This window comes from Ornithorhynchus anatinus, unplaced genomic scaffold (assembly GCF_004115215.2).
Source record: "Ornithorhynchus anatinus isolate Pmale09 unplaced genomic scaffold, mOrnAna1.pri.v4 scaffold_279_arrow_ctg1, whole genome shotgun sequence".
Lineage (NCBI taxonomy): Eukaryota > Metazoa > Chordata > Mammalia > Monotremata > Ornithorhynchidae > Ornithorhynchus > Ornithorhynchus anatinus.
The window spans coordinates 1-24,205 of NW_024396749.1; the positions used below are offsets into that span (position 1 = coordinate 1).

At 66.6% G+C, this 24,205-nt stretch overlaps 4 protein-coding genes and 1 long non-coding RNA gene across 5 annotated transcripts; 1 reads left to right on the top strand and 4 right to left on the bottom strand.

Moving 5' to 3' along the window:
* Nucleotides 1–71: 71 nt before the first annotated feature.
* Nucleotides 72–1,489, bottom strand: LOC120638198 (uncharacterized protein C2orf78-like; the record flags this gene model as incomplete). The annotated part of the gene is made up of 2 exons (XM_039911047.1): nt 1,319–1,489; nt 72–1,153 (listed from the first exon to the last, which is right to left on the bottom strand). A coding segment is annotated over exon 2 (852 nt), but the record flags the coding sequence as incomplete, so codon positions are not given.
* A 1,977-nt stretch (nt 1,490–3,466) lies between these two features.
* LOC120638196 (basic proline-rich protein-like) lies at nt 3,467–7,640 on the bottom strand. Its single transcript, XM_039911045.1, has 3 exons — nt 7,184–7,640; nt 6,149–7,018; nt 3,467–6,060 (listed from the first exon to the last, which is right to left on the bottom strand). The coding sequence occupies exons 2-3, from the start codon at nt 6,786–6,788 to the stop codon at nt 3,536–3,538; spliced, it is 3,165 nt and encodes a 1,054-aa protein (XP_039766979.1). The 5' UTR covers nt 6,789–7,018; nt 7,184–7,640; the 3' UTR covers nt 3,467–3,535.
* A 1,707-nt stretch (nt 7,641–9,347) lies between these two features.
* On the bottom strand, nt 9,348–12,663 carry LOC114808865 (collagen alpha-1(I) chain-like). The gene is made up of 3 exons (XM_029057121.2): nt 12,368–12,663; nt 11,404–12,054; nt 9,348–10,761 (listed from the first exon to the last, which is right to left on the bottom strand). The coding sequence occupies exons 1-3, from the start codon at nt 12,661–12,663 to the stop codon at nt 9,417–9,419; spliced, it is 2,292 nt and encodes a 763-aa protein (XP_028912954.2). The 3' UTR covers nt 9,348–9,416.
* A 2,526-nt stretch (nt 12,664–15,189) lies between these two features.
* On the bottom strand, nt 15,190–18,507 carry LOC114808861 (basic proline-rich protein-like). Its single transcript, XM_029057110.2, has 2 exons — nt 17,246–18,507; nt 15,190–16,603 (listed from the first exon to the last, which is right to left on the bottom strand). Exons 1-2 carry the CDS (start codon nt 18,505–18,507, stop codon nt 15,259–15,261), a joined length of 2,607 nt encoding a protein of 868 aa, XP_028912943.2. The 3' UTR covers nt 15,190–15,258.
* A 193-nt stretch (nt 18,508–18,700) lies between these two features.
* On the top strand, nt 18,701–19,543 carry LOC114808862. The gene is made up of 3 exons (XR_003756624.2): nt 18,701–18,764; nt 18,960–19,046; nt 19,425–19,543. It is a non-coding gene; the product is annotated as an uncharacterized LOC114808862 (long non-coding RNA).
* Nucleotides 19,544–24,205: the final 4,662 nt, after the last annotated feature.

Sequence of the window (24,205 nt, forward strand, 5' to 3'; positions counted from 1 at the left end):
TGGGACCCTCCGGCGTGTCGTCTTCCCTCAGTGGGGGAGAGGAGCGGAGGGATCCGAAACTCGGCGAGCACCATCTCCACGTCCACGGGGCGGGTGTCCGGCCCCAGCCACTCGAAACGTCTGCTGCTACTCCCCGGGGGGCGCCCTCGCGGCTGGGCTTCTCTGGCGCCGAGCTGGCGCCGCAAACGGGCAAAGCAGCGCCTGAATGAAAGGGGTCGAAGGGAGCCCGCCTGGGCACACGTCCCAGCAGATATCGCGAGGAGCGGAGGGGGACACGGGTGACAGCGGATCTCCCGCGCCCGTTGGGCCCGCAGCTTCATGCCCTCGCGCGCAGGCCTCTGGTCCTTGCCGATGGGCTGCGACCTGACTGGTTGAGGGACGGTGGGCAGCCTCCAGGGCAGAGCCTGCCTGCTCACGTCGCGGCTGGGGGGCCCCAGCCGGGACCATCTCGGGATGGTCAGGCTGGGAGTGGGCAGGAGGCCAGGATAGACTTCGCCTGCTGGGTCCGGGGTGGCGAGCCCGGATGGAAGCCTCGAGCCAGGCAAGGGGGCCGACTGGGCCGGGGGAGGCCCAGCCACCGGGTGGGGGTTTCTAGTGGCTGGGCCATGGGCGGGCAAAGGGAAGGACCCTGAGCTGGAATCCTCCCCGGTCCGGCTCCACGATGGCAGCGGATCTTGGGCGCCGCCGCCTAGCTTCGGGGCCCCAGCGCCCGGGGCCCAGGACTCCCCTGAATCCTGCCCGATGACCGAAGCTTCCAGCCTCCGTCCTGGGAGCCTCGTGGTCTGGTGCGGCCGGCGGCTTGCGGCCGTGCTCGCGGGGCGGCGGAGTGCACACTGGCCGGCGGGGGCGGGGCTCTTCGGCCCCAACGCGTGGAAGACCCCCACCGACTCCTGCAGCCGGGTGGCCAGGGAGTCCCGGGCCATTCTTCCGGCTTGCTGGCTCCGCGCCTCCCGCCTTCCTCTCCCACTGCTCCCGAGCCTGCCCGGTTTGTCTTCTCCGCTGGAGACACAGGGCGGCAGCCACCCGTGCCCGTTCTGCTGGAGCCCTTCCTTCCTGGAACTGCCACTGGTCGCTGCGGGAACGGAAGGCACAAGCCGACCCGGCCCACTCCAAAGCGCTGGCTCTCCGGCGTCAGGCACCAACTCCCCAAGACCTGTAGAATTCCCGGCCAGGAAGACAAGTAAGTCAAACCCTTGAGGTTGCTTCTGCGCGAATCTCACAGCCCCACCCGCAACCCCCAGCCGCTCCCCAGTTCTAGGCTCCGACCCCTCCGTCTCGCCCCTCCTCGCTTCCCCGCAGCGGCTCCCCGCTCACTGACCCGACCCCCTGCCGTCTACCCGGCCTCCGAGCAGGGAAACAAAATCCAAATCTTCAGCTCAGCAGACTCCCGAGCTGCTCCTCCTCGGCGGGAATCCCTGGCCAAGTCTCTGAGAGCAACACAACACACTGCGCCATCGACGAGGTGAGCTCCTGGTCGACAGGGAAGATGGGGTCCTTCTTCTGTTTTTATACTCTCCCTAACGCGTAGTTCGGGGTGGAGCAGGCAGCAGGCGCTCTATGACGCACATGGGTCCGCTGAACGGTCGATGACTCCCACACGAGAGAGAAGGACCGCCTCACCCCCGCGGCTTTGGCCCTTGATTCACACCAGGTCCAAGTCTCGTCAACAGGTGGATTTGCGGCAATCAGGCTGCCGCCACCTCGCCCAACCGACTCCTAAACGTCGACAGTTTTCTGCCTCTCTCATTCTTTCACCAGCTTTGATGTTCTCCCTCCCTCCCTCTCTCCCTCTCTCTCTTTCTCTCCCTCTTCCTCTCGCTCTCTATCTTTCTCTTTCTAGATGGAACTCACCCGAAGGGGAAGCATCGAGAGAGGGAGAAAGACAGAAAAAGAAGGGGAGAAATACACGTGATATCAACGTATTGAACCAGCGCGCGAGAGAGGGCCGGGGCAGAGAGAGGGAGAGGGAGAGGGAGAGAGAGAGAGAGAGAAAGTCAGGCATGGAGCCTGTGTGTGTGTGTGTGTGTGTGTGTGTGTGTGTGTGTGTGTGTGTGTGTGTAAGAGAGAGAGCGCTGAAGCATGGGCGCTTTACTGAATCAGGTTATGAGGGAGAGTCTGAAAGTAGCTGGGTCGGGGTCAACCCGGGAAAGTGAGGGCCAGCAGAGGCTAGCGCGGGGTAAGCCTGGGAATTATCCATCGGTAAACTCCACCCTTGTGAGTCTCCACCTGCATCTCTGCGCAGCCCAATTCCATCCGTGATGGTTTTAGAGGCTGCTGTTCCAAGTCATTTGGCTGTTCACCTCCCCGACTGTCCCTTGTGTGGCATGAAGTTCCCTTACCCCCCACCGGAATTGCTCAGTATAGACTGGTCTGAACCCTCAGCACACATCCGTAATGCATTTCTCCGTACCATTTCTGCCGCCGCAGCTGTGTTTCCTGGCGTATGACTTAAACCCCGGCCAAGAGGAGAGATTGGTGGGAAGGTCCCATCCCCCGGCGCACACGGGTCGGTCCCAAGCTAAGGGGAATTCATTCACTCGTGTTTCCCGAGCGCTCAGTGTGTGCAAGGCACTGTCCCGAGAGCAAGGGAGGCCCCAGGATAACCCCAGACACAACCCCTGCCCACAACCAGCTCACGGTCTACAGGGGGAGACAACAGTAAGTGGAAGAGGAACTAAAGGAACAGGTAAATGAATTCCAAATAAACGTATACATGGGCGTCACAAGGCGAGGGGTTCAGCCGGGGGGCTGATAAAATAGTCACGGAGGGATAGACTAAAGCGGTTGTATTGAGGTGGCCCCCTCGAAGCATGGCTGGCGCCACAGCCGCTGTGCCCCGTGGCGCCTAGTTGAAGGGCCGGTGATTGTCAGGACGGCGCGGGGCCCAGTCCCAGGCACGTAGGAAGGGAAGGAGAATGGAGAATGGAGGAGGGGGAATCTCCGCTGGGGAATCGGAGGGGTGAAGATGCGAAGCCATTGGCACAGGGTGACTCCCGCCTCTGGGAAGCTGCCCTGAGGAGGCAGTCCCGTGGAGCGGGGAAAGGGAAGGCTGACTAGCTGAGCTTCGGGGCTGAAGGAAGGTTCCTCGCTCTGGGAGGGAGGTGGTGGTTGGGCCCCGGCAGGAACCCGGGCCTTCCGAGCCGCCAAAGCCCGGGGCTCGGCTCTCCCGGCATCCTGCCGGCCGGATGCAGCTCCCAGGCCTGGTCCTCAGTGCCATGGGAGTTGCTGCGGAGAGCAGGGCTCGCGGTCCCCCCTTCCCCAAGTGATGCCACGGTTCTCGGGGCTCTGGGCCGCTTGCGCCCAGGTCACCCGGGAGCTGCGCCCCGGCCTAGCGGCTGGTGCGCACTCTGCTAGCGGCCCGGTTCGCTCGCAGGCCGGCCCGGCTTCCGCTCGTGGCCCAGAGCGCCGGGTCGGGCAGCGATGGCTCCCTGCCCGCTGCGCGCCTCGGGCCTGGACCATTCTAGGGCGCGGCCCCTGGGGGCCGCGGCCGGCCTGCTGCTGCGGAGCCCGGGGCGCAAAGGCGCAGAGCGGCCTCCTAAGGGAAGGGTTGTTCTGAAGCCCGGCGCGTGCACACATCCCAGATATCACGAGGAGGTGAGGGGGGACATGGGATCTCCCGAGCCCGCTGGGCCCGCCGCTTCATGGCCTCGCGCACTGACCTGAGATCTTTGGGAATGGGCAGTGACCTCACAGGTCCCGGGACGGTGGGCATCCTCCAGGGCAGGGGCTGGCTGCTGAAATCGATCGGAGGAGCGGCCCCAGGCCGGAGGCTGCGAAGGGGGAGCTGGGGAGTGGGCTGAAGCCGGGGCTGCGCAGCGGAACTAGGGCCAGGCACGGGGGCAGGGGTGGCCAGGGGTGGTCCGGCCGGTGGCTGGGGTGGACTCTGAGCGGCTGGCCGTAGGGGCGGGCGACCAGGGTCCGGCCAAGGGCAGGGCGCTAGCCTGGAATGCGCGCTCGTCCGAGTGGGCGGTGATCGGTGGCCCTCGGCGCGTCCGACTGGCTTCTGGACCCGGTCATCTGGGGCCGAGGGCTGTCCTGAGTCCTTGCCGGGGGCTGCAGCTTGGGAGCTCCTTAACTGCAGGCGTGTGGCCTGGACAGGGAGGCGTGCGCTGCCCGAGCCCAGGCGCCCGCCAGAGAGAGCAGCGAGGTCCCAGGAGCTGAGGCCCGTCGGTGCCACCGCGGGGCTAACCTCCAGGGACCTTTGCAAGCTGGCGTCCAGGGGGCCCCGGGTCCTTTTTCCCGGTGGCAGGCTGACCTCCTCCTGGCTTCTGCTCCTTTTGCGTGAAGGCCGGCTCCATTTCCCCGGCTCTTCCCAAGGGGTGTCCCATGGAGGCTGCTCGTTCGCCGCTGCAGGGCTGGGGCTGGGGCTGCGGCCGTCTACCTTGTCGTCCCTGGGGGCCCTGACCTGGCTCCCATCCCAGCCTCGCTTTGGGCGGATTTCCCTGGAAGGACGTCCCCTGGCTTCCCTCCCTGGGCCCTCGGCCTCGCTCTGGAGCGGGCCCTTGGTGTCCCCGGTGGAGCGGGGAGGGCTGGGCTGGGCCTGCCCGATTCTCCTGTCTCTCTTGTTCCTGGCAGAGGTTCTTCTTTCGTCCGTCGCCTGAGCCTGACCTCCATGGGCGTCTGCGGTGGGCTTGCCGTCCAGCGGCCTGGGACACTGGGGGCCCGAGCCACCCCTCGGAGCGGGACGGAGCGGAGCGTTCCGCCCTTCCTCCAGCCCATGGGCCTGATCCACAGAGGCCGAGACAGGCCGCTCAGGACCGGTGGAGCCCGCAAGCGCACCCGCTGCGCCCTGCCCCGGGATGGACGTTCCGCGAGCCTTACCTCCTGGGACGGCTCGGGTTGCTTTGGCCTTGCTTGGACCTCCGGGGCCTTCGTCGTTGCTGAGAGGAGAGAGGAGCGGAGGGATCCGAATCTCGGCGAGCACCTGCTCGATATCCACGGGACAGGGGTCGGGCCGGGGTCCTCCATCGGGGCCCGCCAGGGAACCAAGACATCCGTTGTTTCTGCCGGGGAGGGCTTCCTCGCGGCTGGGTTTCTCTGGCGCCGAGCCGGCGCCGCAAATGGTCAGTGTGCCGTCCGAATTAAAGCGGTCATAGGAGGTCCCCCGAGGGCACACGTCCCAGATATCGCGAGGAGGGGTGGGGGGGCAGGGGGGACAGCGGATCTCCCGCGCCCGTTGGGCCCGCAGCTTCATGGCCTCGCGCGCTGGCCTCTGGTCCTTGCCGATGGGCTGCGACTTGACCGGTTCTGGGACAGTGGGCAGCCTCCAGGACAGGGCCTGCCTGCTCACGTCCCGGCTTGGGGGCCCCTGCCGGGACCATCTCGGGATGGTCAGGCTGGGAGGGGTCTTGCGGCCAGGATAGGCATCGCCTGCTGGGTCCAGGGCGGCGAGCCAGGATGGAAGCTTCGAACCAGGCAAGGGGTCCGGGTGGGCCATGGGGGGCCCGGCAGGAGGCTGTGGCTTCCGAAGGACTTGGCCCAGGGGCGCGCACTCTGCGGAGGGCAAAGAGAATGGCACTAACCTGGAATCCTCCTCGTCCCGTGTCCAGGGTGGTCTCCGGGCCCGGGCCTCCGGTGCAGAGGGCCGTCCTGAACCCTGCCGGGGGGCGTCAACTACCAGGCTCTGGCCGTGGACCTCCGACGCCGGACCCGCATCTTCCGTCTGAGCGAGGTGGAGCCGAAGGGTCCGGGATTCCTTGGGCGTCGTGGTGTGGTCCACAGAGCCCCAACCGGGCTGCCTTGCCGCCACAGCTCGCTCAGGACCGCTGGATCCTGCGAGCGAACCAGCCGCAGCCATTCCCGGGTTGGCCGCTCCGACAGCCTTACCTCCTCGGGCGGCCCTGGGGGGTTTGGGCGTCGTGGGACCCTCCGGCGTGTCGTCTTCCCTCAGTGGGGAGAGGAGCGGAGGGATCCGAAACTCGGCGAGCACCATCTCCACGTCCACGGGGCGGGTGTCCGGCCCCAGCCACTCGAAACGTCTGCTGCTACTCCCCGGGAGGGCGCCCTCGCGGCTGGGCTTCTCTGGCGCCGAGCTGGCGCCGCAAACGGGCAAAGCAGCGCCTGAATGAAAGGGGTCGAAGGGAGCCCCGCCTGGGCACACGTCCCAGCAGATATCGCGAGGAGCGGAGGGGGGACACGGTGACGGTACAGCGGATCTCCCGCGCCCGTTGGGCCCGCAGCTTCATGCCCTCGCGCGCAGGCCTCTGGTCCTTGCCGATGGGCTGCGACCTGACTGGTTGAGGGACGGTGGGCAGCCTCCAGGGCAGAGCCTGCCTGCTCACGTCGCGGCTGGGGGGCCCCAGCCGGGACCATCTCGGGATGGTCAGGCTGGGAGTGGGCAGGAGGCCAGGATAGACTTCGCCTGCTGGGTCCGGGGCGGCGAGCCCGGATGGAAGCCTCGAGCCAGGCAAGGGGGCCGACTGGGCCGGGGGAGGCCCAGCCACCGGGTGGGGGTTTCTAGTGGCTGGGCCATGGGCGGGCAAAGGGAAGGACCCTGAGCTGGAATCCTCCCCGGTCCGGCTCCACGATGGCAGCGGATCTTGGGCGCCGCCGCCTAGCTTCGGGGCCCCAGCGCCCGGGGCCCAGGACTCCCCTGAATCCTGCCCGATGACCGAAGCTTCCAGCCTCCGTCCTGGGAGCCTCGTGGTCTGGTGCGGCCGGCGGCTTGCGGCCGTGCTCGCGGGGCGGCGGAGTGCACACTGGCCGGCGGGGGCGGGGCTCTTCGGCCCCAACGCGTGGAAGACCCCCACCGACTCCTGCAGCCGGGTGGCCAGGGAGTCCCGGGCCATTCTTCCGGCTTGCTGGCTCCGCGCCTCCCGCCTTCCTCTCCCACTGCTCCCGAGCCTGCCCGGTTTGTCTTCTCCGCTGGAGACACAGGGCGGCAGCCACCCGTGCCCGTTCTGCTGGAGCCCTTCCTTCCTGGAACTGCCACTGGTCGCTGCGGGAACGGAAGGCACAAGCCGACCCGGCCCACTCCAAAGCGCTGGCTCTCCGGCGTCAGGCACCAACTCCCCAAGACCTGTAGAATTCCCGGCCAGGAAGACAAGTAAGTCAAACCCTTGAGGTTGCTTCGGCGCGAATCTCACAGCCCCACCCGCAACCCCCAGCCGCTCCCCAGTTCTAGGCTCCGACCCCTCCGTCTCGCCCCTCCTCGCTTCCCCGCAGCGGCTCCCCGCTCACTGACCCGACCCCCTGCCGTCTACCCGGCCTCCGAGCAGGGAAACAAAATCCAAATCTTCAGCTCAGCAGACTCCCGAGCTGCTCCTCCTCGGCGGGAATCCCTGGCCAAGTCTCTGAGAGCAACACAACACACTGCGCCATCGACGAGGTGAGCTCCTGGTCGACAGGGAAGATGGGGTCCTTCTTCTGTTTTTATATTCTCCCTAACGCGTAGTTCGGGGTGGAGCAGGCAGCAGGCACTCTATGACGCACATGGGTCCGCTGAACGGTCGATGACTCCCACACGAGAGAGAAGGACCGCCTCGCCAGGTGGCCAACCGGCACCCCCGCGGCTTTGGCCCTTGATTCACACCAGGTCCAAGTCTCGTCAACAGGTGGATTTGCGGCAATCAGGCTGCCACCACCTCGCCCAACCGACTCCTAAACGTCGACAGTTTTCTGCCTCTCTCATTCTTTCACCAGCTCTGATGTTCTCCCTCGCTCCCTCTCTCCCTCTCTCTCTTTCTCTCCCTCTTCCTCTCGCTCTCTATCTTTCTCTTTCTAGATGGAACTCACCCGAAGGGGAAGCATCGAGAGAGGGAGAAAGACAGAAAAAGAAGGGGAGAAATACACGTGATATCAACGTATTGAACCAGCGCGCGAGAGAGGGCCGGGGCAGAGAGAGGGAGAGGGAGAGGGAGAGAGAGAGAGAGAGAAAGTCAGGCATGGAGCCTGTGTGTGTGTGTGTGTGTGTGTGTGTGTGTGTGTGAGTGTGTGTGTGTAAGAGAGAGAGCGCTGAAGCATGGGCGCTTTACTGAATCAGGTTATGAGGGAGAGTCTGAAAGTAGCTGGGTCGGGGTCAACCCGGGAAAGTGAGGGCCAGCAGAGGCTAGCGCGGGGTAAGCCTGGGAATTATCCATCGGTAAACTCCACCCTTGTGAGTCTCCACCTGCATCTCTGCGCAGCCCAATTCCATCCGTGATGGTTTTAGAGGCTGCTGTTCCAAGTCATTTGGCTGTTCACCTCCCCGACTGTCCCTTGTGTGGCATGAAGTTCCCTTACCCCCCACCGGAATTGCTCAGTATAGACTGGTCTGAACCCTCAGCACACATCCGTAATGCATTTCTCCGTACCATTTCTGCCGCCGCAGCTGTGTTTCCTGGCGTATGACTTAAACCCCGGCCAAGAGGAGAGATTGGTGGGAAGGTCCCATCCCCCGGCGCACACGGGTCGGTCCCAAGCTAAGGGGAATTCATTCACTCGTGTTTCCCGAGCGCTCAGTGTGTGCAAGGCACTGTCCCGAGAGCAAGGGAGGCCCCAGGATAACCCCAGACACAACCCCTGCCCACAACCAGCTCACGGTCTACAGGGGGAGACAACAGTAAGTGGAAGAGGAACTAAAGGAACAGGTAAATGAATTCCAAATAAACGTATACATGGGCGTCACAAGGCGAGGGGTTCAGCCGGGGGGCTGATAAAATAGTCACGGAGGGATAGACTAAAGCGGTTGTATTGAGGTGGCCCCCTCGAAGCATGGCTGGCGCCACAGCCGCTGTGCCCCGTGGCGCCTAGTTGAAGGGCCGGTGATTGTCAGGACGGCGCGGGGCCCAGTCCCAGGCACGTAGGAAGGGAAGGAGAATGGAGAATGGAGGAGGGGGAATCTCCGCTGGGGAATCGGAGGGGTGAAGATGCGAAGCCATTGGCACAGGGTGACTCCCGCCTCTGGGAAGCTGCCCTGAGGAGGCAGTCCCGTGGAGCGGGGAAAGGGAAGGCTGACTAGCTGAGCTTCGGGGCTGAAGGAAGGTTCCTCGCTCTGGGAGGGAGGTGGTGGTTGGGCCCCGGCAGGAACCCGGGCCTTCCGAGCCGCCAAAGCCCGGGGCTCGGCTCTCCCGGCATCCTGCCGGCCGGATGCAGCTCCCAGGCCTGGTCCTCAGTGCCATGGGAGTTGCTGCGGAGAGCAGGGCTCGCGGTCCCCCCTTCCCCAAGTGATGCCACGGTTCTCGGGGCTCTGGGCCGCTTGCGCCCAGGTCACCCGGGAGCTGCGCCCCGGCCTAGCGGCTGGTGCGCACTCTGCTAGCGGCCCGGTTCGCTCGCAGGCCGGCCCGGCTTCCGCTCGTGGCCCAGAGCGCCGGGTCGGGCAGCGATGGCTCCCTGCCCGCTGCGCGCCTCGGGCCTGGACCATTCTAGGGCGCGGCCCCTGGGGGCCGCGGCCGGCCTGCTGCTGCGGAGCCCGGGGCGCAAAGGCGCAGAGCGGCCTCCTAAGGGAAGGGTTGTTCTGAAGCCCGGCGCGTGCACACATCCCAGATATCACGAGGAGGTGAGGGGGGACATGGGATCTCCCGAGCCCGCTGGGCCCGCCGCTTCATGGCCTCGCGCACTGACCTGAGATCTTTGGGAATGGGCAGTGACCTCACAGGTCCCGGGACGGTGGGCATCCTCCAGGGCAGGGGCTGGCTGCTGAAATCGATCGGAGGAGCGGCCCCAGGCCGGAGGCTGCGAAGGGGGAGCTGGGGAGTGGGCTGAAGCCGGGGCTGCGCAGCGGAACTAGGGCCAGGCACGGGGGCAGGGGTGGCCAGGGGTGGTCCGGCCGGTGGCTGGGGTGGACTCTGAGCGGCTGGCCGTAGGGGCGGGCGACCAGGGTCCGGCCAAGGGCAGGGCGCTAGCCTGGAATGCGCGCTCGTCCGAGTGGGCGGTGATCGGTGGCCCTCGGCGCGTCCGACTGGCTTCTGGACCCGGTCATCTGGGGCCGAGGGCTGTCCTGAGTCCTTGCCGGGGGCTGCAGCTTGGGAGCTCCTTAACTGCAGGCGTGTGGCCTGGACAGGGAGGCGTGCGCTGCCCGAGCCCAGGCGCCCGCCAGAGAGAGCAGCGAGGTCCCAGGAGCTGAGGCCCGTCGGTGCCACCGCGGGGCTAACCTCCAGGGACCTTTGCAAGCTGGCGTCCAGGGGGCCCCGGGTCCTTTTTCCCGGTGGCAGGCTGACCTCCTCCTGGCTTCTGCTCCTTTTGCGTGAAGGCCGGCTCCATTTCCCCGGCTCTTCCCAAGGGGTGTCCCATGGAGGCTGCTCGTTCGCCGCTGCAGGGCTGGGGCTGGGGCTGCGGCCGTCTACCTTGTCGTCCCTGGGGGCCCTGACCTGGCTCCCATCCCAGCCTCGCTTTGGGCGGATTTCCCTGGAAGGACGTCCCCTGGCTTCCCTCCCTGGGCCCTCGGCCTCGCTCTGGAGCGGGCCCTTGGTGTCCCCGGTGGAGCGGGGAGGGCTGGGCTGGGCCTGCCCGATTCTCCTGTCTCTCTTGTTCCTGGCAGAGGTTCTTCTTTCGTCCGTCGCCTGAGCCTGACCTCCATGGGCGTCTGCGGTGGGCTTGCCGTCCAGCGGCCTGGGACACTGGGGGCCCGAGCCACCCCTCGGAGCGGGACGGAGCGGAGCGTTCCGCCCTTCCTCCAGCCCATGGGCCTGATCCACAGAGGCCGAGACAGGCCGCTCAGGACCGGTGGAGCCCGCAAGCGCACCCGCTGCGCCCTGCCCCGGGATGGACGTTCCGCGAGCCTTACCTCCTGGGACGGCTCGGGTTGCTTTGGCCTTGCTTGGACCGCCGGGGCCTTCGTCGCCGCTGAGAGGAGAGAGGAGCGGAGGGATCCGAATCTCGGCGAGCACCTGCTCGATATCCACGGGACAGGGGTCGGGCCGGGGTCCTCCTTCGGGGCCCGCCAGGGAACCAAGACATCCGTTGTTTCTGCCGGGGAGGGCTTCCTCGCGGCTGGGTTTCTCTGGCGCCGAGCCGGCGCCGCAAATGGTCAGTGTGCCGTCCGAATTAAAGCGGTCATAGGAGGTCCCCCGAGGGCACACGTCCCAGATATCGCGAGGAGGGGGGGGGGGGCACGGGGGACAGCGGATCTCCCGCGCCCGTTGGGCCCGCAGCTTCATGGCCTCGCGCGCTGGCCTCTGGTCCTTGCCGATGGGCTGCGACTTGACCGGTTCTGGGACAGTGGGCAGCCTCCAGGACAGGGCCTGCCTGCTCACGTCCCGGCTTGGGGGCCCCTGCCGGGACCATCTCGGGATGGTCAGGCTGGGAGGGGTCTTGCGGCCAGGATAGGCATCGCCTGCTGGGTCCAGGGCGGCGAGCCAGGATGGAAGCTTCGAACCAGGCAAGGTGGCTGGGTGGGCCATGGGGGGCCCGGCAGGAGGCTGTGGCTTCCGAAGGACTTGGCCCAGGGGCGCGCACTCTGCGGAGGGCAAAGAGAATGGCACTAACCTGGAATCCTCCTCGTCCCGTGTCCAGGGTGGTCTCCGGGCCCGGGCCTCCGGTGCAGAGGGCCGTCCTGAACCCTGCCGGGGGGCGTCAACTACCAGGCTCTGGCCGTGGACCTCCGACGCCGGACCCGCATCTTCCGTCTGAGCGAGGTGGAGCCGAAGGGTCCGGGATTCCTTGGGCGTCGTGGTGTGGTCCACAGAGCCCCAACCGGGCTGCCTTGCCGCCACAGCTCGCTCAGGACCGCTGGATCCTGCGAGCGAACCAGCCGCAGCCATTCCCGGGTTGGCCGCTCCGACAGCCTTACCTCCTCGGGCGGCCCTGGGGGGTTTGGGCGTCGTGGGACCCTCCGGCGTGTCGTCTTCCCTCAGTGGGGAGAGGAGCGGAGGGATCCGAAACTCGGCGAGCACCATCTCCACGTCCACGGGGCGGGTGTCCGGCCCCAGCCACTCGAAACGTCTGCTGCTACTCCCCGGGAGGGCGCCCTCGCGGCTGGGCTTCTCTGGCGCCGAGCTGGCGCCGCAAACGGGCAAAGCAGCGCCTGAATGAAAGGGGTCGAAGGGAGCCCCGCCTGGGCACACGTCCCAGCAGATATCGCGAGGAGCGGAGGGGGGACACGGGTGACCGGATCTCCCGCGCCCGTTGGGCCCGCAGCTTCATGCCCTCGCGCGCAGGCCTCTGGTCCTTGCCGATGGGCTGCGACCTGACTGGTTGAGGGACGGTGGGCAGCCTCCAGGGCAGAGCCTGCCTGCTCACGTCGCGGCTGGGGGGCCCCAGCCGGGACCATCTCGGGATGGTCAGGCTGGGAGTGGGCAGGAGGCCAGGATAGACTTCGCCTGCTGGGTCCGGGGCGGCGAGCCCGGATGGAAGCCTCGAGCCAGGCAAGGGGGCCGACTGGGCCGGGGGAGGCCCAGCCACCGGGTGGGGGTTTCTAGTGGCTGGGCCATGGGCGGGCAAAGGGAAGGACCCTGAGCTGGAATCCTCCCCGGTCCGGCTCCACGATGGCAGCGGATCTTGGGCGCCGCCGCCTAGCTTCGGGGCCCCAGCGCCCGGGGCCCAGGACTCCCCTGAATCCTGCCCGATGACCGAAGCTTCCAGCCTCCGTCCTGGGAGCCTCGTGGTCTGGTGCGGCCGGCGGCTTGCGGCCGTGCTCGCGGGGCGGCGGAGTGCACACTGGCCGGCGGGGGCGGGGCTCTTCGGCCCCAACGCGTGGAAGACCCCCACCGACTCCTGCAGCCGGGTGGCCAGGGAGTCCCGGGCCATTCTTCCGGCTTGCTGGCTCCGCGCCTCCCGCCTTCCTCTCCCACTGCTCCCGAGCCTGCCCGGTTTGTCTTCTCCGCTGGAGACACAGGGCGGCAGCCACCCGTGCCCGTTCTGCTGGAGCCCTTCCTTCCTGGAACTGCCACTGGTCGCTGCGGGAACGGAAGGCACAAGCCGACCCGGCCCACTCCAAAGCGCTGGCTCTCCGGCGTCAGGCACCAACTCCCCAAGACCTGTAGAATTCCCGGCCAGGAAGACAAGTAAGTCAAACCCTTGAGGTTGCTTCGGCGCGAATCTCACAGCCCCACCCGCAACCCCCAGCCGCTCCCCAGTTCTAGGCTCCGACCCCTCCGTCTCGCCCCTCCTCGCTTCCCCGCAGCGGCTCCCCGCTCACTGACCCGACCCCCTGCCGTCTACCCGGCCTCCGAGCCGGGAAACAAAATCCAAATCTTCAGCTCAGCAGACTCCCGAGCTGCTCCTCCTCGGCGGGAATCCCTGGCCAAGTCTCTGAGAGCAACACAACACACTGCGCCATCGACGAGGTGAGCTCCTGGTCGACAGGGAAGATGGGGTCCTTCTTCTGTTTTTATACTCTCCCTAACGCGTAGTTCGGGGTGGAGCAGGCAGCAGGCACTCTATGACGCACATGGGTCCGCTGAACGGTCGATGACTCCCACACGAGAGAGAAGGACCGCCTCACCCCCGCGGCTTTGGCCCTTGATTCACACCAGGTCCAAGTCTCGTCAACAGGTGGATTTGCGGCAATCAGGCTGCCACCACCTCGCCCAACCGACTCCTAAACGTCGACAGTTTTCTGCCTCTCTCATTCTTTCACCAGCTCTGATGTTCTCCCTCGCTCCCTCTCTCCCTCTCTCTCTTTCTCTCCCTCTTCCTCTCGCTCTCTATCTTTCTCTTTCTAGATGGAACTCACCCGAAGGGGAAGCATCGAGAGAGGGAGAAAGACAGAAAAAGAAGGGGAGAAATACACGTGATATCAACGTATTGAACCAGCGCGCGAGAGAGGGCCGGGGCAGAGAGAGGGAGAGAGAGAGAGAGAGAGAGAGAGAGAGAGAAAGTCAGGCATGGAGCCTGTGTGTGTGTGTGTGTGTGTGTGTGTGTGCAAGAGAGAGAGCGCTGAAGCATGGGCGCTTTACTGAATCAGGTTATGAGGGAGAGTCTGAAAGTAGCTGGGTCGGGGTCAACCCGGGAAAGTGAGGGCCAGCAGAGGCTAGCGCGGGGTAAGCCTGGGAATTATCCATCGGTAAACTCCACCCTTGTGAGTCTCCACCTGCATCTCTGCGCAGCCCAATTCCATCCGTGATGGTTTTAGAGGCTGCTGTTCCAAGTCATTTGGCTGTTCACCTCCCCGACTGTCCCTTGTGTGGCATGAAGTTCCCTTACCCCCCACCGGAATTGCTCAGTATAGACTGGTCTGAACCCTCAGCACACATCCGTAATGCATTTCTCCGTACCATTTCTGCCGCCGCAGCTGTGTTTCCTGGCGTATGACTTAAACCCCGGCCAAGAGGAGAGATTGGTGGGAAGGTCCCATCCCCCGGCGCACACGGGTCGGTCCCAAGCTAAGGGGAATTCATTCACTCGTGTTTCCCGAGCGCTCAGTGTGTGCAAGGCACTGTCCCGAGAGCAAGGGAGGCCCCAGGATAACCCCAGACACAACCCCTCCCCACAACCAGCTCACGGTCTACAGGGGGAGACAACAGTAAGTGGAAGAGGAACTAAAGGAACAGGTAAATGAATTCCAAATAAACGTATACATGGGCGTCACAAGGCGAGGGGTTCAGCCGGGGGGCTGATAAAATAGTCACGGAGGGATAGACTAAAGCGGTTGTATTGAGGTGGCGCCCCTCTAAGCATGGCTGGCGCCACAGCCGCTGTGCCCCGTGGCGCCTAGTTGAAGGGCCGGTGATTGTCAGGACGGCGCGGGGTCCAGTCCCAGGCACGTAGGAAGGGAAGGAGAATGGAGAATGGAGGAGGGGGAATCTCCGCTGGGGAATCGGAGGGGTGAAGATGCGAAGCCATTGGCACAGGGTGACTCCCGCCTCTGGGAAGCTGCCCTGAGGAGGCGGTCCCGTGGAGCGGGGAAAGGGAAGGCTGACTAGCTGAGCTTCGGGGCTGAAGGAAGGTTCCTCGCTCTGGGAGGGAGGTGGTGGTTGGGCCCCGGCAGGAACCCGGGCCTTCCGAGCCGCCAAAGCCCGGGGCTCGGCTCTCCCGGCATCCTGCCGGCCGGATGCAGCTCCCAGGCCTGGTCCTCAGTGCCATGGGAGTTGCTGCGGAGAGCAGGGCTCGCGGTCCCCCCTTCCCCAAGTGATGCCACGGTTCTCGGGGCTCTGGGCCGCTTGCGCCCAGGTCACCCGGGAGCTGCGCCCCGGCCTAGCGGCTGGTGCGCACTCTGCTAGCGGCCCGGTTCGCTCGCAGGCCGGCCCGGCTTCCGCTCGTGGCCCAGAGCGCCGGGTCGGGCAGCGATGGCTCCCTGCCCGCTGCGCGCCTCGGGCCTGGACCATTCTAGGGCGCGGCCCCTGGGGGCCGCGGCCGGCCTGCTGCTGCGGAGCCCGGGGCGCAAAGGCGCAGAGCGGCCTCCTAAGGGAAGGGTTGTTCTGAAGCCCGGCGCGTGCACACATCCCAGATATCACGAGGAGGTGAGGGGGGACATGGGATCTCCCGAGCCCGCTGGGCCCGCCGCTTCATGGCCTCGCGCACTGACCTGAGATCTTTGGGAATGGGCAGTGACCTCACAGGTCCCGGGACGGTGGGCATCCTCCAGGGCAGGGGCTGGCTGCTGAAATCGATCGGAGGAGCGGCCCCAGGCCGGAGGCTGCGAAGGGGGAGCTGGGGAGTGGGCTGAAGCCGGGGCTGCGCAGCGGAACTAGGGCCAGGCACGGGGGCAGGGGTGGCCAGGGGTGGTCCGGCCGGTGGCTGGGGTGGACTCTGAGCGGCTGGCCGTAGGGGCGGGCGACCAGGGTCCGGCCAAGGGCAGGGCGCTAGCCTGGAATGCGCGCTCGTCCGAGTGGGCGGTGATCGGTGGCCCTCGGCGCGTCCGACTGGCTTCTGGACCCGGTCATCTGGGGCCGAGGGCTGTCCTGAGTCCTTGCCGGGGGCTGCAGCTTGGGAGCTCCTTAACTGCAGGCGTGTGGCCTGGACAGGGAGGCGTGCGCTGCCCGAGCCCAGGCGCCCGCCAGAGAGAGCAGCGAGGTCCCAGGAGCTGAGGCCCGTCGGTGCCACCGCGGGGCTAACCTCCAGGGACCTTTGCAAGCTGGCGTCCAGGGGGCCCCGGGTCCTTTTTCCCGGTGGCAGGCTGACCTCCTCCTGGCTTCTGCTCCTTTTGCGTGAAGGCCGGCTCCATTTCCCCGGCTCTTCCCAAGGGGTGTCCCATGGAGGCTGCTCGTTCGCCGCTGCAGGGCTGGGGCTGGGGCTGCGGCCGTCTACCTTGTCGTCCCTGGGGGCCCTGACCTGGCTCCCATCCCAGCCTCGCTTTGGGCGGATTTCCCTGGAAGGACGTCCCCTGGCTTCCCTCCCTGGGCCCTCGGCCTCGCTCTGGAGCGGGCCCTTGGTGTCCCCGGTGGAGCGGGGAGGGCTGGGCTGGGCCTGCCCGATTCTCCTGTCTCTCTTGTTCCTGGCAGAGGTTCTTCTTTCGTCCGTCGCCTGAGCCTGACCTCCATGGGCGTCTGCGGTGGGCTTGCCGTCCAGCGGCCTGGGACACTGGGGGCCCGAGCCACCCCTCGGAGCGGGACGGAGCGGAGCGTTCCGCCCTTCCTCCAGCCCATGGGCCTGATCCACAGAGGCCGAGACAGGCCGCTCAGGACCGGTGGAGCCCGCAAGCGCACCCGCTGCGCCCTGCCCCGGGATGGACGTTCCGCGAGCCTTACCTCCTGGGACGGCTCGGGTTGCTTTGGCCTTGCTTGGACCGCCGGGGCCTTCGTCGCCGCTGAGAGGAGAGAGGAGCGGAGGGATCCGAATCTCGGCGAGCACCTGCTCGATATCCACGGGACAGGGGTCGGGCCGGGGTCCTCCTTCGGGGCCCGCCAGGGAACCAAGACATCCGTTGTTTCTGCCGGGGAGGGCTTCCTCGCGGCTGGGTTTCTCTGGCGCCGAGCCGGCGCCGCAAATGGTCAGTGTGCCGTCCGAATTAAAGCGGTCATAGGAGGTCCCCCGAGGGCACACGTCCCAGATATCGCGAGGAGGGGAGGGGGGGCACGGGGGACAGCGGATCTCCCGCGCCCGTTGGGCCCGCAGCTTCATGGCCTCGCGCGCTGGCCTCTGGTCCTTGCCGATGGGCTGCGACTTGACCGGTTCTGGGACAGTGGGCAGCCTCCAGGACAGGGCCTGCCTGCTCACGTCCCGGCTTGGGGGCCCCTGCCGGGACCATCTCGGGATGGTCAGGCTGGGAGGGGTCTTGCGGCCAGGATAGGCATCGCCTGCTGGGTCCAGGGCGGCGAGCCAGGATGGAAGCTTCGAACCAGGCAAGGTGGCTGGGTGGGCCATGGGGGGCCCGGCAGGAGGCTGTGGCTTCCGAAGGACTTGGCCCAGGGGCGCGCACTCTGCGGAGGGCAAAGAGAATGGCACTAACCTGGAATCCTCCTCGTCCCGTGTCCAGGGTGGTCTCCGGGCCCGGGCCTCCGGTGCAGAGGGCCGTCCTGAACCCTGCCGGGGGGCGTCAACTACCAGGCTCTGGCCGTGGACCTCCGACGCCGGACCCGCATCTTCCGTCTGAGCGAGGTGGAGCCGAAGGGTCCGGGATTCCTTGGGCGTCGTGGTGTGGTCCACAGAGCCCCAACCGGGCTGCCTTGCCGCCACAGCTCGCTCAGGACCGCTGGATCCTGCGAGCGAACCAGCCGCAGCCATTCCCGGGTTGGCCGCTCCGACAGCCTTACCTCCTCGGGCGGCCCTGGGGGGTTTGGGCGTCGTGGGACCCTCCGGCGTGTCGTCTTCCCTCAGTGGGGAGAGGAGCGGAGGGATCCGAAACTCGGCGAGCACCATCTCCACGTCCACGGGGCGGGTGTCCGGCCCCAGCCACTCGAAACGTCTGCTGCTACTCCCCGGGAGGGCGCCCTCGCGGCTGGGCTTCTCTGGCGCCGAGCTGGCGCCGCAAACGGGCAAAGCAGCGCCTGAATGAAAGGGGTCGAAGGGAGCCCCGCCTGGGCACACGTCCCAGCAGATATCGCGAGGAGCGGAGGGGGGACACGGGTGACAGCGGATCTCCCGCGCCCGTTGGGCCCGCAGCTTCATGCCCTCGCGCGCAGGCCTCTGGTCCTTGCCGATGGGCTGCGACCTGACTGGTTGAGGGACGGTGGGCAGCCTCCAGGGCAGAGCCTGCCTGCTCACGTCGCGGCTGGGGGGCCCCAGCCGGGACCATCTCGGGATGGTCAGGCTGGGAGTGGGCAGGAGGCCAGGATAGACTTCGCCTGCTGGGTCCGGGGCGGCGAGCCCGGATGGAAGCCTCGAGCCAGGCAAGGGGGCCGACTGGGCCGGGGGAGGCCCAGCCACCGGGTGGGGGTTTCTAGTGGCTGGGCCATGGGCGGGCAAAGGGAAGGACCCTGAGCTGGAATCCTCCCCGGTCCGGCTCCACGATGGCAGCGGATCTTGGGCGCCGCCGCCTAGCTTCGGGGCCCCAGCGCCCGGGGCCCAGGACTCCCCTGAATCCTGCCCGATGACCGAAGCTTCCAGCCTCCGTCCTGGGAGCCTCGTGGTCTGGTGCGGCCGGCGGCTTGCGGCCGTGCTCGCGGGGCGGCGGAGTGCACACTGGCCGGCGGGGGCGGGGCTCTTCGGCCCCAACGCGTGGAAGACCCCCACCGACTCCTGCAGCCGGGTGGCCAGGGAGTCCCGGGCCATTCTTCCGGCTTGCTGGCTCCGCGCCTCCCGCCTTCCTCTCCCACTGCTCCCGAGCCTGCCCGGTTTGTCTTCTCCGCTGGAGACACAGGGCGGCAGCCACCCGTGCCCGTTCTGCTGGAGCCCTTCCTTCCTGGAACTGCCACTGGTCGCTGCGGGAACGGAAGGCACAAGCCGACCCGGCCCACTCCAAAGCGCTGGCTCTCCGGCGTCAGGCACCAACTCCCCAAGACCTGTAGAATTCCCGGCCAGGAAGACAAGTAAGTCAAACCCTTGAGGTTGCTTCGGCGCGAATCTCACAGCCCCACCCGCAACCCCCAGCCGCTCCCCAGTTCTAGGCTCCGACCCCTCCGTCTCGCCCCTCCTCGCTTCCCCGCAGCGGCTCCCCGCTCACTGACCCGACCCCCTGCCGTCTACCCGGCCTCCGAGCAGGGAAACAAAATCCAAATCTTCAGCTCAGCAGACTCCCGAGCTGCTCCTCCTCGGCGGGAATCCCTGGCCAAGTCTCTGAGAGCAACACAACACACTGCGCCATCGACGAGGTGAGCTCCTGGTCGACAGGGAAGATGGGGTCCTTCTTCTGTTTTTATATTCTCCCTAACGCGTAGTTCGGGGTGGAGCAGGCAGCAGGCACTCTATGACGCACATGGGTCCGCTGAACGGTCGATGACTCCCACACGAGAGAGAAGGACCGCCTCACCCCCGCGGCTTTGGCCCTTGATTCACACCAGGTCCAAGTCTCGTCAACAGGTGGATTTGCGGCAATCAGGCTGCCACCACCTCGCCCAACCGACTCCTAAACGTCGACAGTTTTCTGCCTCTCTCATTCTTTCACCAGCTCTGATGTTCTCCCTCGCTCCCTCTCTCCCTCTCTCTCTTTCTCTCCCTCTTCCTCTCGCTCTCTATCTTTCTCTTTCTAGATGGAACTCACCCGAAGGGGAAGCATCGAGAGAGGGAGAAAGACAGAAAAAGAAGGGGAGAAATACACGTGATATCAACGTATTGAACCAGCGCGCGAGAGAGGGCCGGGGCAGAGAGAGGGAGAGGGAGAGAGAGAGAGAGAGAGAAAGTCAGGCATGGAGCCTGTGTGTGTGTGTGTGTGTGTGTGTGTGTGTGTGTGTGTGTGTGTAAGAGAGAGAGCGCTGAAGCATGGGCGCTTTACTGAATCAGGTTATGAGGGAGAGTCTGAAAGTAGCTGGGTCGGGGTCAACCCGGGAAAGTGAGGGCCAGCAGAGGCTAGCGCGGGGTAAGCCTGGGAATTATCCATCGGTAAACTCCACCCTTGTGAGTCTCCACCTGCATCTCTGCGCAGCCCAATTCCATCCGTGATGGTTTTAGAGGCTGCTGTTCCAAGTCATTTGGCTGTTCACCTCCCCGACTGTCCCTTGTGTGGCATGAAGTTCCCTTACCCCCCACCGGAATTGCTCAGTATAGACTGGTCTGAACCCTCAGCACACATCCGTAATGCATTTCTCCGTACCATTTCTGCCGCCGCAGCTGTGTTTCCTGGCGTATGACTTAAACCCCGGCCAAGAGGAGAGATTGGTGGGAAGGTCCCATCCCCCGGCGCACACGGGTCGGTCCCAAGCTAAGGGGAATTCATTCACTCGTGTTTCCCGAGCGCTCAGTGTGTGCAAGGCACTGTCCCGAGAGCAAGGGAGGCCCCAGGATAACCCCAGACACAACCCCTGCCCACAACCAGCTCACGGTCTACAGGGGGAGACAACAGTAAGTGGAAGAGGAACTAAAGGAACAGGTAAATGAATTCCAAATAAACGTATACATGGGCGTCACAAGGCGAGGGGTTCAGCCGGGGGGCTGATAAAATAGTCACGGAGGGATAGACTAAAGCGGTTGTATTGAGGTGGCCCCCTCGAAGCATGGCTGGCGCCACAGCCGCTGTGCCCCGTGGCGCCTAGTTGAAGGGCCGGTGATTGTCAGGACGGCGCGGGGCCCAGTCCCAGGCACGTAGGAAGGGAAGGAGAATGGAGAATGGAGGAGGGGGAATCTCCGCTGGGGAATCGGAGGGGTGAAGATGCGAAGCCATTGGCACAGGGTGACTCCCGCCTCTGGGAAGCTGCCCTGAGGAGGCAGTCCCGTGGAGCGGGGAAAGGGAAGGCTGACTAGCTGAGCTTCGGGGCTGAAGGAAGGTTCCTCGCTCTGGGAGGGAGGTGGTGGTTGGGCCCCGGCAGGAACCCGGGCCTTCCGAGCCGCCAAAGCCCGGGGCTCGGCTCTCCCGGCATCCTGCCGGCCGGATGCAGCTCCCAGGCCTGGTCCTCAGTGCCATGGGAGTTGCTGCGGAGAGCAGGGCTCGCGGTCCCCCCTTCCCCAAGTGATGCCACGGTTCTCGGGGCTCTGGGCCGCTTGCGCCCAGGTCACCCGGGAGCTGCGCCCCGGCCTAGCGGCTGGTGCGCACTCTGCTAGCGGCCCGGTTCGCTCGCAGGCCGGCCCGGCTTCCGCTCGTGGCCCAGAGCGCCGGGTCGGGCAGCGATGGCTCCCTGCCCGCTGCGCGCCTCGGGCCTGGACCATTCTAGGGCGCGGCCCCTGGGGGCCGCGGCCGGCCTGCTGCTGCGGAGCCCGGGGCGCAAAGGCGCAGAGCGGCCTCCTAAGGGAAGGGTTGTTCTGAAGCCCGGCGCGTGCACACATCCCAGATATCACGAGGAGGTGAGGGGGGACATGGGATCTCCCGAGCCCGCTGGGCCCGCCGCTTCATGGCCTCGCGCACTGACCTGAGATCTTTGGGAATGGGCAGTGACCTCACAGGTCCCGGGACGGTGGGCATCCTCCAGGGCAGGGGCTGGCTGCTGAAATCGATCGGAGGAGCGGCCCCAGGCCGGAGGCTGCGAAGGGGGAGCTGGGGAGTGGGCTGAAGCCGGGGCTGCGCAGCGGAACTAGGGCCAGGCACGGGGGCAGGGGTGGCCAGGGGTGGTCCGGCCGGTGGCTGGGGTGGACTCTGAGCGGCTGGCCGTAGGGGCGGGCGACCAGGGTCCGGCCAAGGGCAGGGCGCTAGCCTGGAATGCGCGCTCGTCCGAGTGGGCGGTGATCGGTGGCCCTCGGCGCGTCCGACTGGCTTCTGGACCCGGTCATCTGGGGCCGAGGGCTGTCCTGAGTCCTTGCCGGGGGCTGCAGCTTGGGAGCTCCTTAACTGCAGGCGTGTGGCCTGGACAGGGAGGCGTGCGCTGCCCGAGCCCAGGCGCCCGCCAGAGAGAGCAGCGAGGTCCCAGGAGCTGAGGCCCGTCGGTGCCACCGCGGGGCTAACCTCCAGGGACCTTTGCAAGCTGGCGTCCAGGGGGCCCCGGGTCCTTTTTCCCGGTGGCAGGCTGACCTCCTCCTGGCTTCTGCTCCTTTTGCGTGAAGGCCGGCTCCATTTCCCCGGCTCTTCCCAAGGGGTGTCCCATGGAGGCTGCTCGTTCGCCGCTGCAGGGCTGGGGCTGGGGCTGCGGCCGTCTACCTTGTCGTCCCTGGGGGCCCTGACCTGGCTCCCATCCCAGCCTCGCTTTGGGCGGATTTCCCTGGAAGGACGTCCCCTGGCTTCCCTCCCTGGGCCCTCGGCCTCGCTCTGGAGCGGGCCCTTGGTGTCCCCGGTGGAGCGGGGAGGGCTGGGCTGGGCCTGCCCGATTCTCCTGTCTCTCTTGTTCCTGGCAGAGGTTCTTCTTTCGTCCGTCGCCTGAGCCTGACCTCCATGGGCGTCTGCGGTGGGCTTGCCGTCCAGCGGCCTGGGACACTGGGGGCCCGAGCCACCCCTCGGAGCGGGACGGAGCGGAGCGTTCCGCCCTTCCTCCAGCCCATGGGCCTGATCCACAGAGGCCGAGACAGGCCGCTCAGGACCGGTGGAGCCCGCAAGCGCACCCGCTGCGCCCTGCCCCGGGATGGACGTTCCGCGAGCCTTACCTCCTGGGACGGCTCGGGTTGCTTTGGCCTTGCTTGGACCGCCGGGGCCTTCGTCGCCGCTGAGAGGAGAGAGGAGCGGAGGGATCCGAATCTCGGCGAGCACCTGCTCGATATCCACGGGACAGGGGTCGGGCCGGGGTCCTCCTTCGGGGCCCGCCAGGGAACCAAGACATCCGTTGTTTCTGCCGGGGAGGGCTTCCTCGCGGCTGGGTTTCTCTGGCGCCGAGCCGGCGCCGCAAATGGTCAGTGTGCCGTCCGAATTAAAGCGGTCATAGGAGGTCCCCCGAGGGCACACGTCCCAGATATCGCGAGGAGGGGAGGGGGGGCACGGGGGACAGCGGATCTCCCGCGCCCGTTGGGCCCGCAGCTTCATGGCCTCACCCGCTGGCCTCTGGTCCTTGCCGATGGGCTGCGACTTGACCGGTTCTGGGACAGTGGGCAGCCTCCAGGACAGGGCCTGCCTGCTCACGTCCCGGCTTGGGGGCCCCTGCCGGGACCATCTCGGGATGGTCAGGCTGGGAGGGGTCTTGCGGCCAGGATAGGCATCGCCTGCTGGGTCCAGGGCGGCGAGCCAGGATGGAAGCTTCGAACCAGGCAAGGGGGCCGGGTGGGCCATGGGGGGCCCGGCAGGAAGCTGTGGCTTCCGAAGGACTTGGCCCAGGGTCCTTTTTCCCGGTGGCAGGCTGACCTCCTCCTGGCTTCTGCTCCTTTTGCGTGAAGGCCGGCTCCATTTCCCCGGCTCTTCCCAAGGGGTGTCCCATGGAGGCTGCTCTTTCGCCGCTGCAGGGCTGGGGCTGGGGCTGCGGCCGTCTACCTTGTCGTCCCTGGGGGCCCTGACCTGGCTCCCATCCCAGCCTCGCTTTGGGCGGATTTCCCTGGAAGGACGTCCCCTGGCTTCCCTCCCTGGGCCCTCGGCCTCGCTCTGGAGCGGGCCCTTGGTGTCCCCGGTGGAGCGGGGAGGGCTGGGCTGGGCCTGCCCGATTCTCCTGTCTCTCTTGTTCCTGGCAGAGGTTCTTCTTTCGTCCGTCGCCTGAGCCTGACCTCCATGGGAGTCTGCGGTGGGCTTGCCGTCCAGCGGACTGGGACACTGGGGGCCCGAGCCACCCCTCGGAGCGGGACGGAGCGGAGCGTTCCGCCCTTCCTCCAGCCCATGGGCCTGATCCACAGAGGCCGAGACAGGCCGCTCAGGACCGGTGGAGCCCGCAAGCGCACCCGCTGCGCCCTGCCCCGGGATGGACGTTCCGCGAGCCTTACCTCCTGGGACGTCTCGGGTTGCTTTGGCCTTGCTTGGACCGCCGGGGCCTTCGTCGCCGCTGAGAGGAGAGAGGAGCGGAGGGATCCGAATCTCGGCGAGCACCTGCTCGATATCCACGGGACAGGGGTCGGGCCGGGGTCCTCCATCGGGGCCCGCCAGGGAACCAAGACATCCGTTGTTTCTGCCGGGGAGGGCTTCCTCGCGGCTGGGTTTCTCTGGCGCCGAGCCGGCGCCGCAAATGGTCAGTGTGCCGTCCGAATTAAAGCGGTCATAGGAGGTCCCCCGAGGGCACACGTCCCAGATATCGCGAGGAGGGGAGGGGGGGCACGGGGGACAGCGGATCTCCCGCGCCCGTTGGGCCCGCAGCTTCATGGCCTCGCGCGCTGGCCTCTGGTCCTTGCCGATGGGCTGCGACTTGACCGGTTCTGGGACAGTGGGCAGCCTCCAGGACAGGGCCTGCCTGCTCACGTCCCGGCTTGGGGGCCCCTGCCGGGACCATCTCGGGATGGTCAGGCTGGGAGGGGTCTTGCGGCCAGGATAGGCATCGCCTGCTGG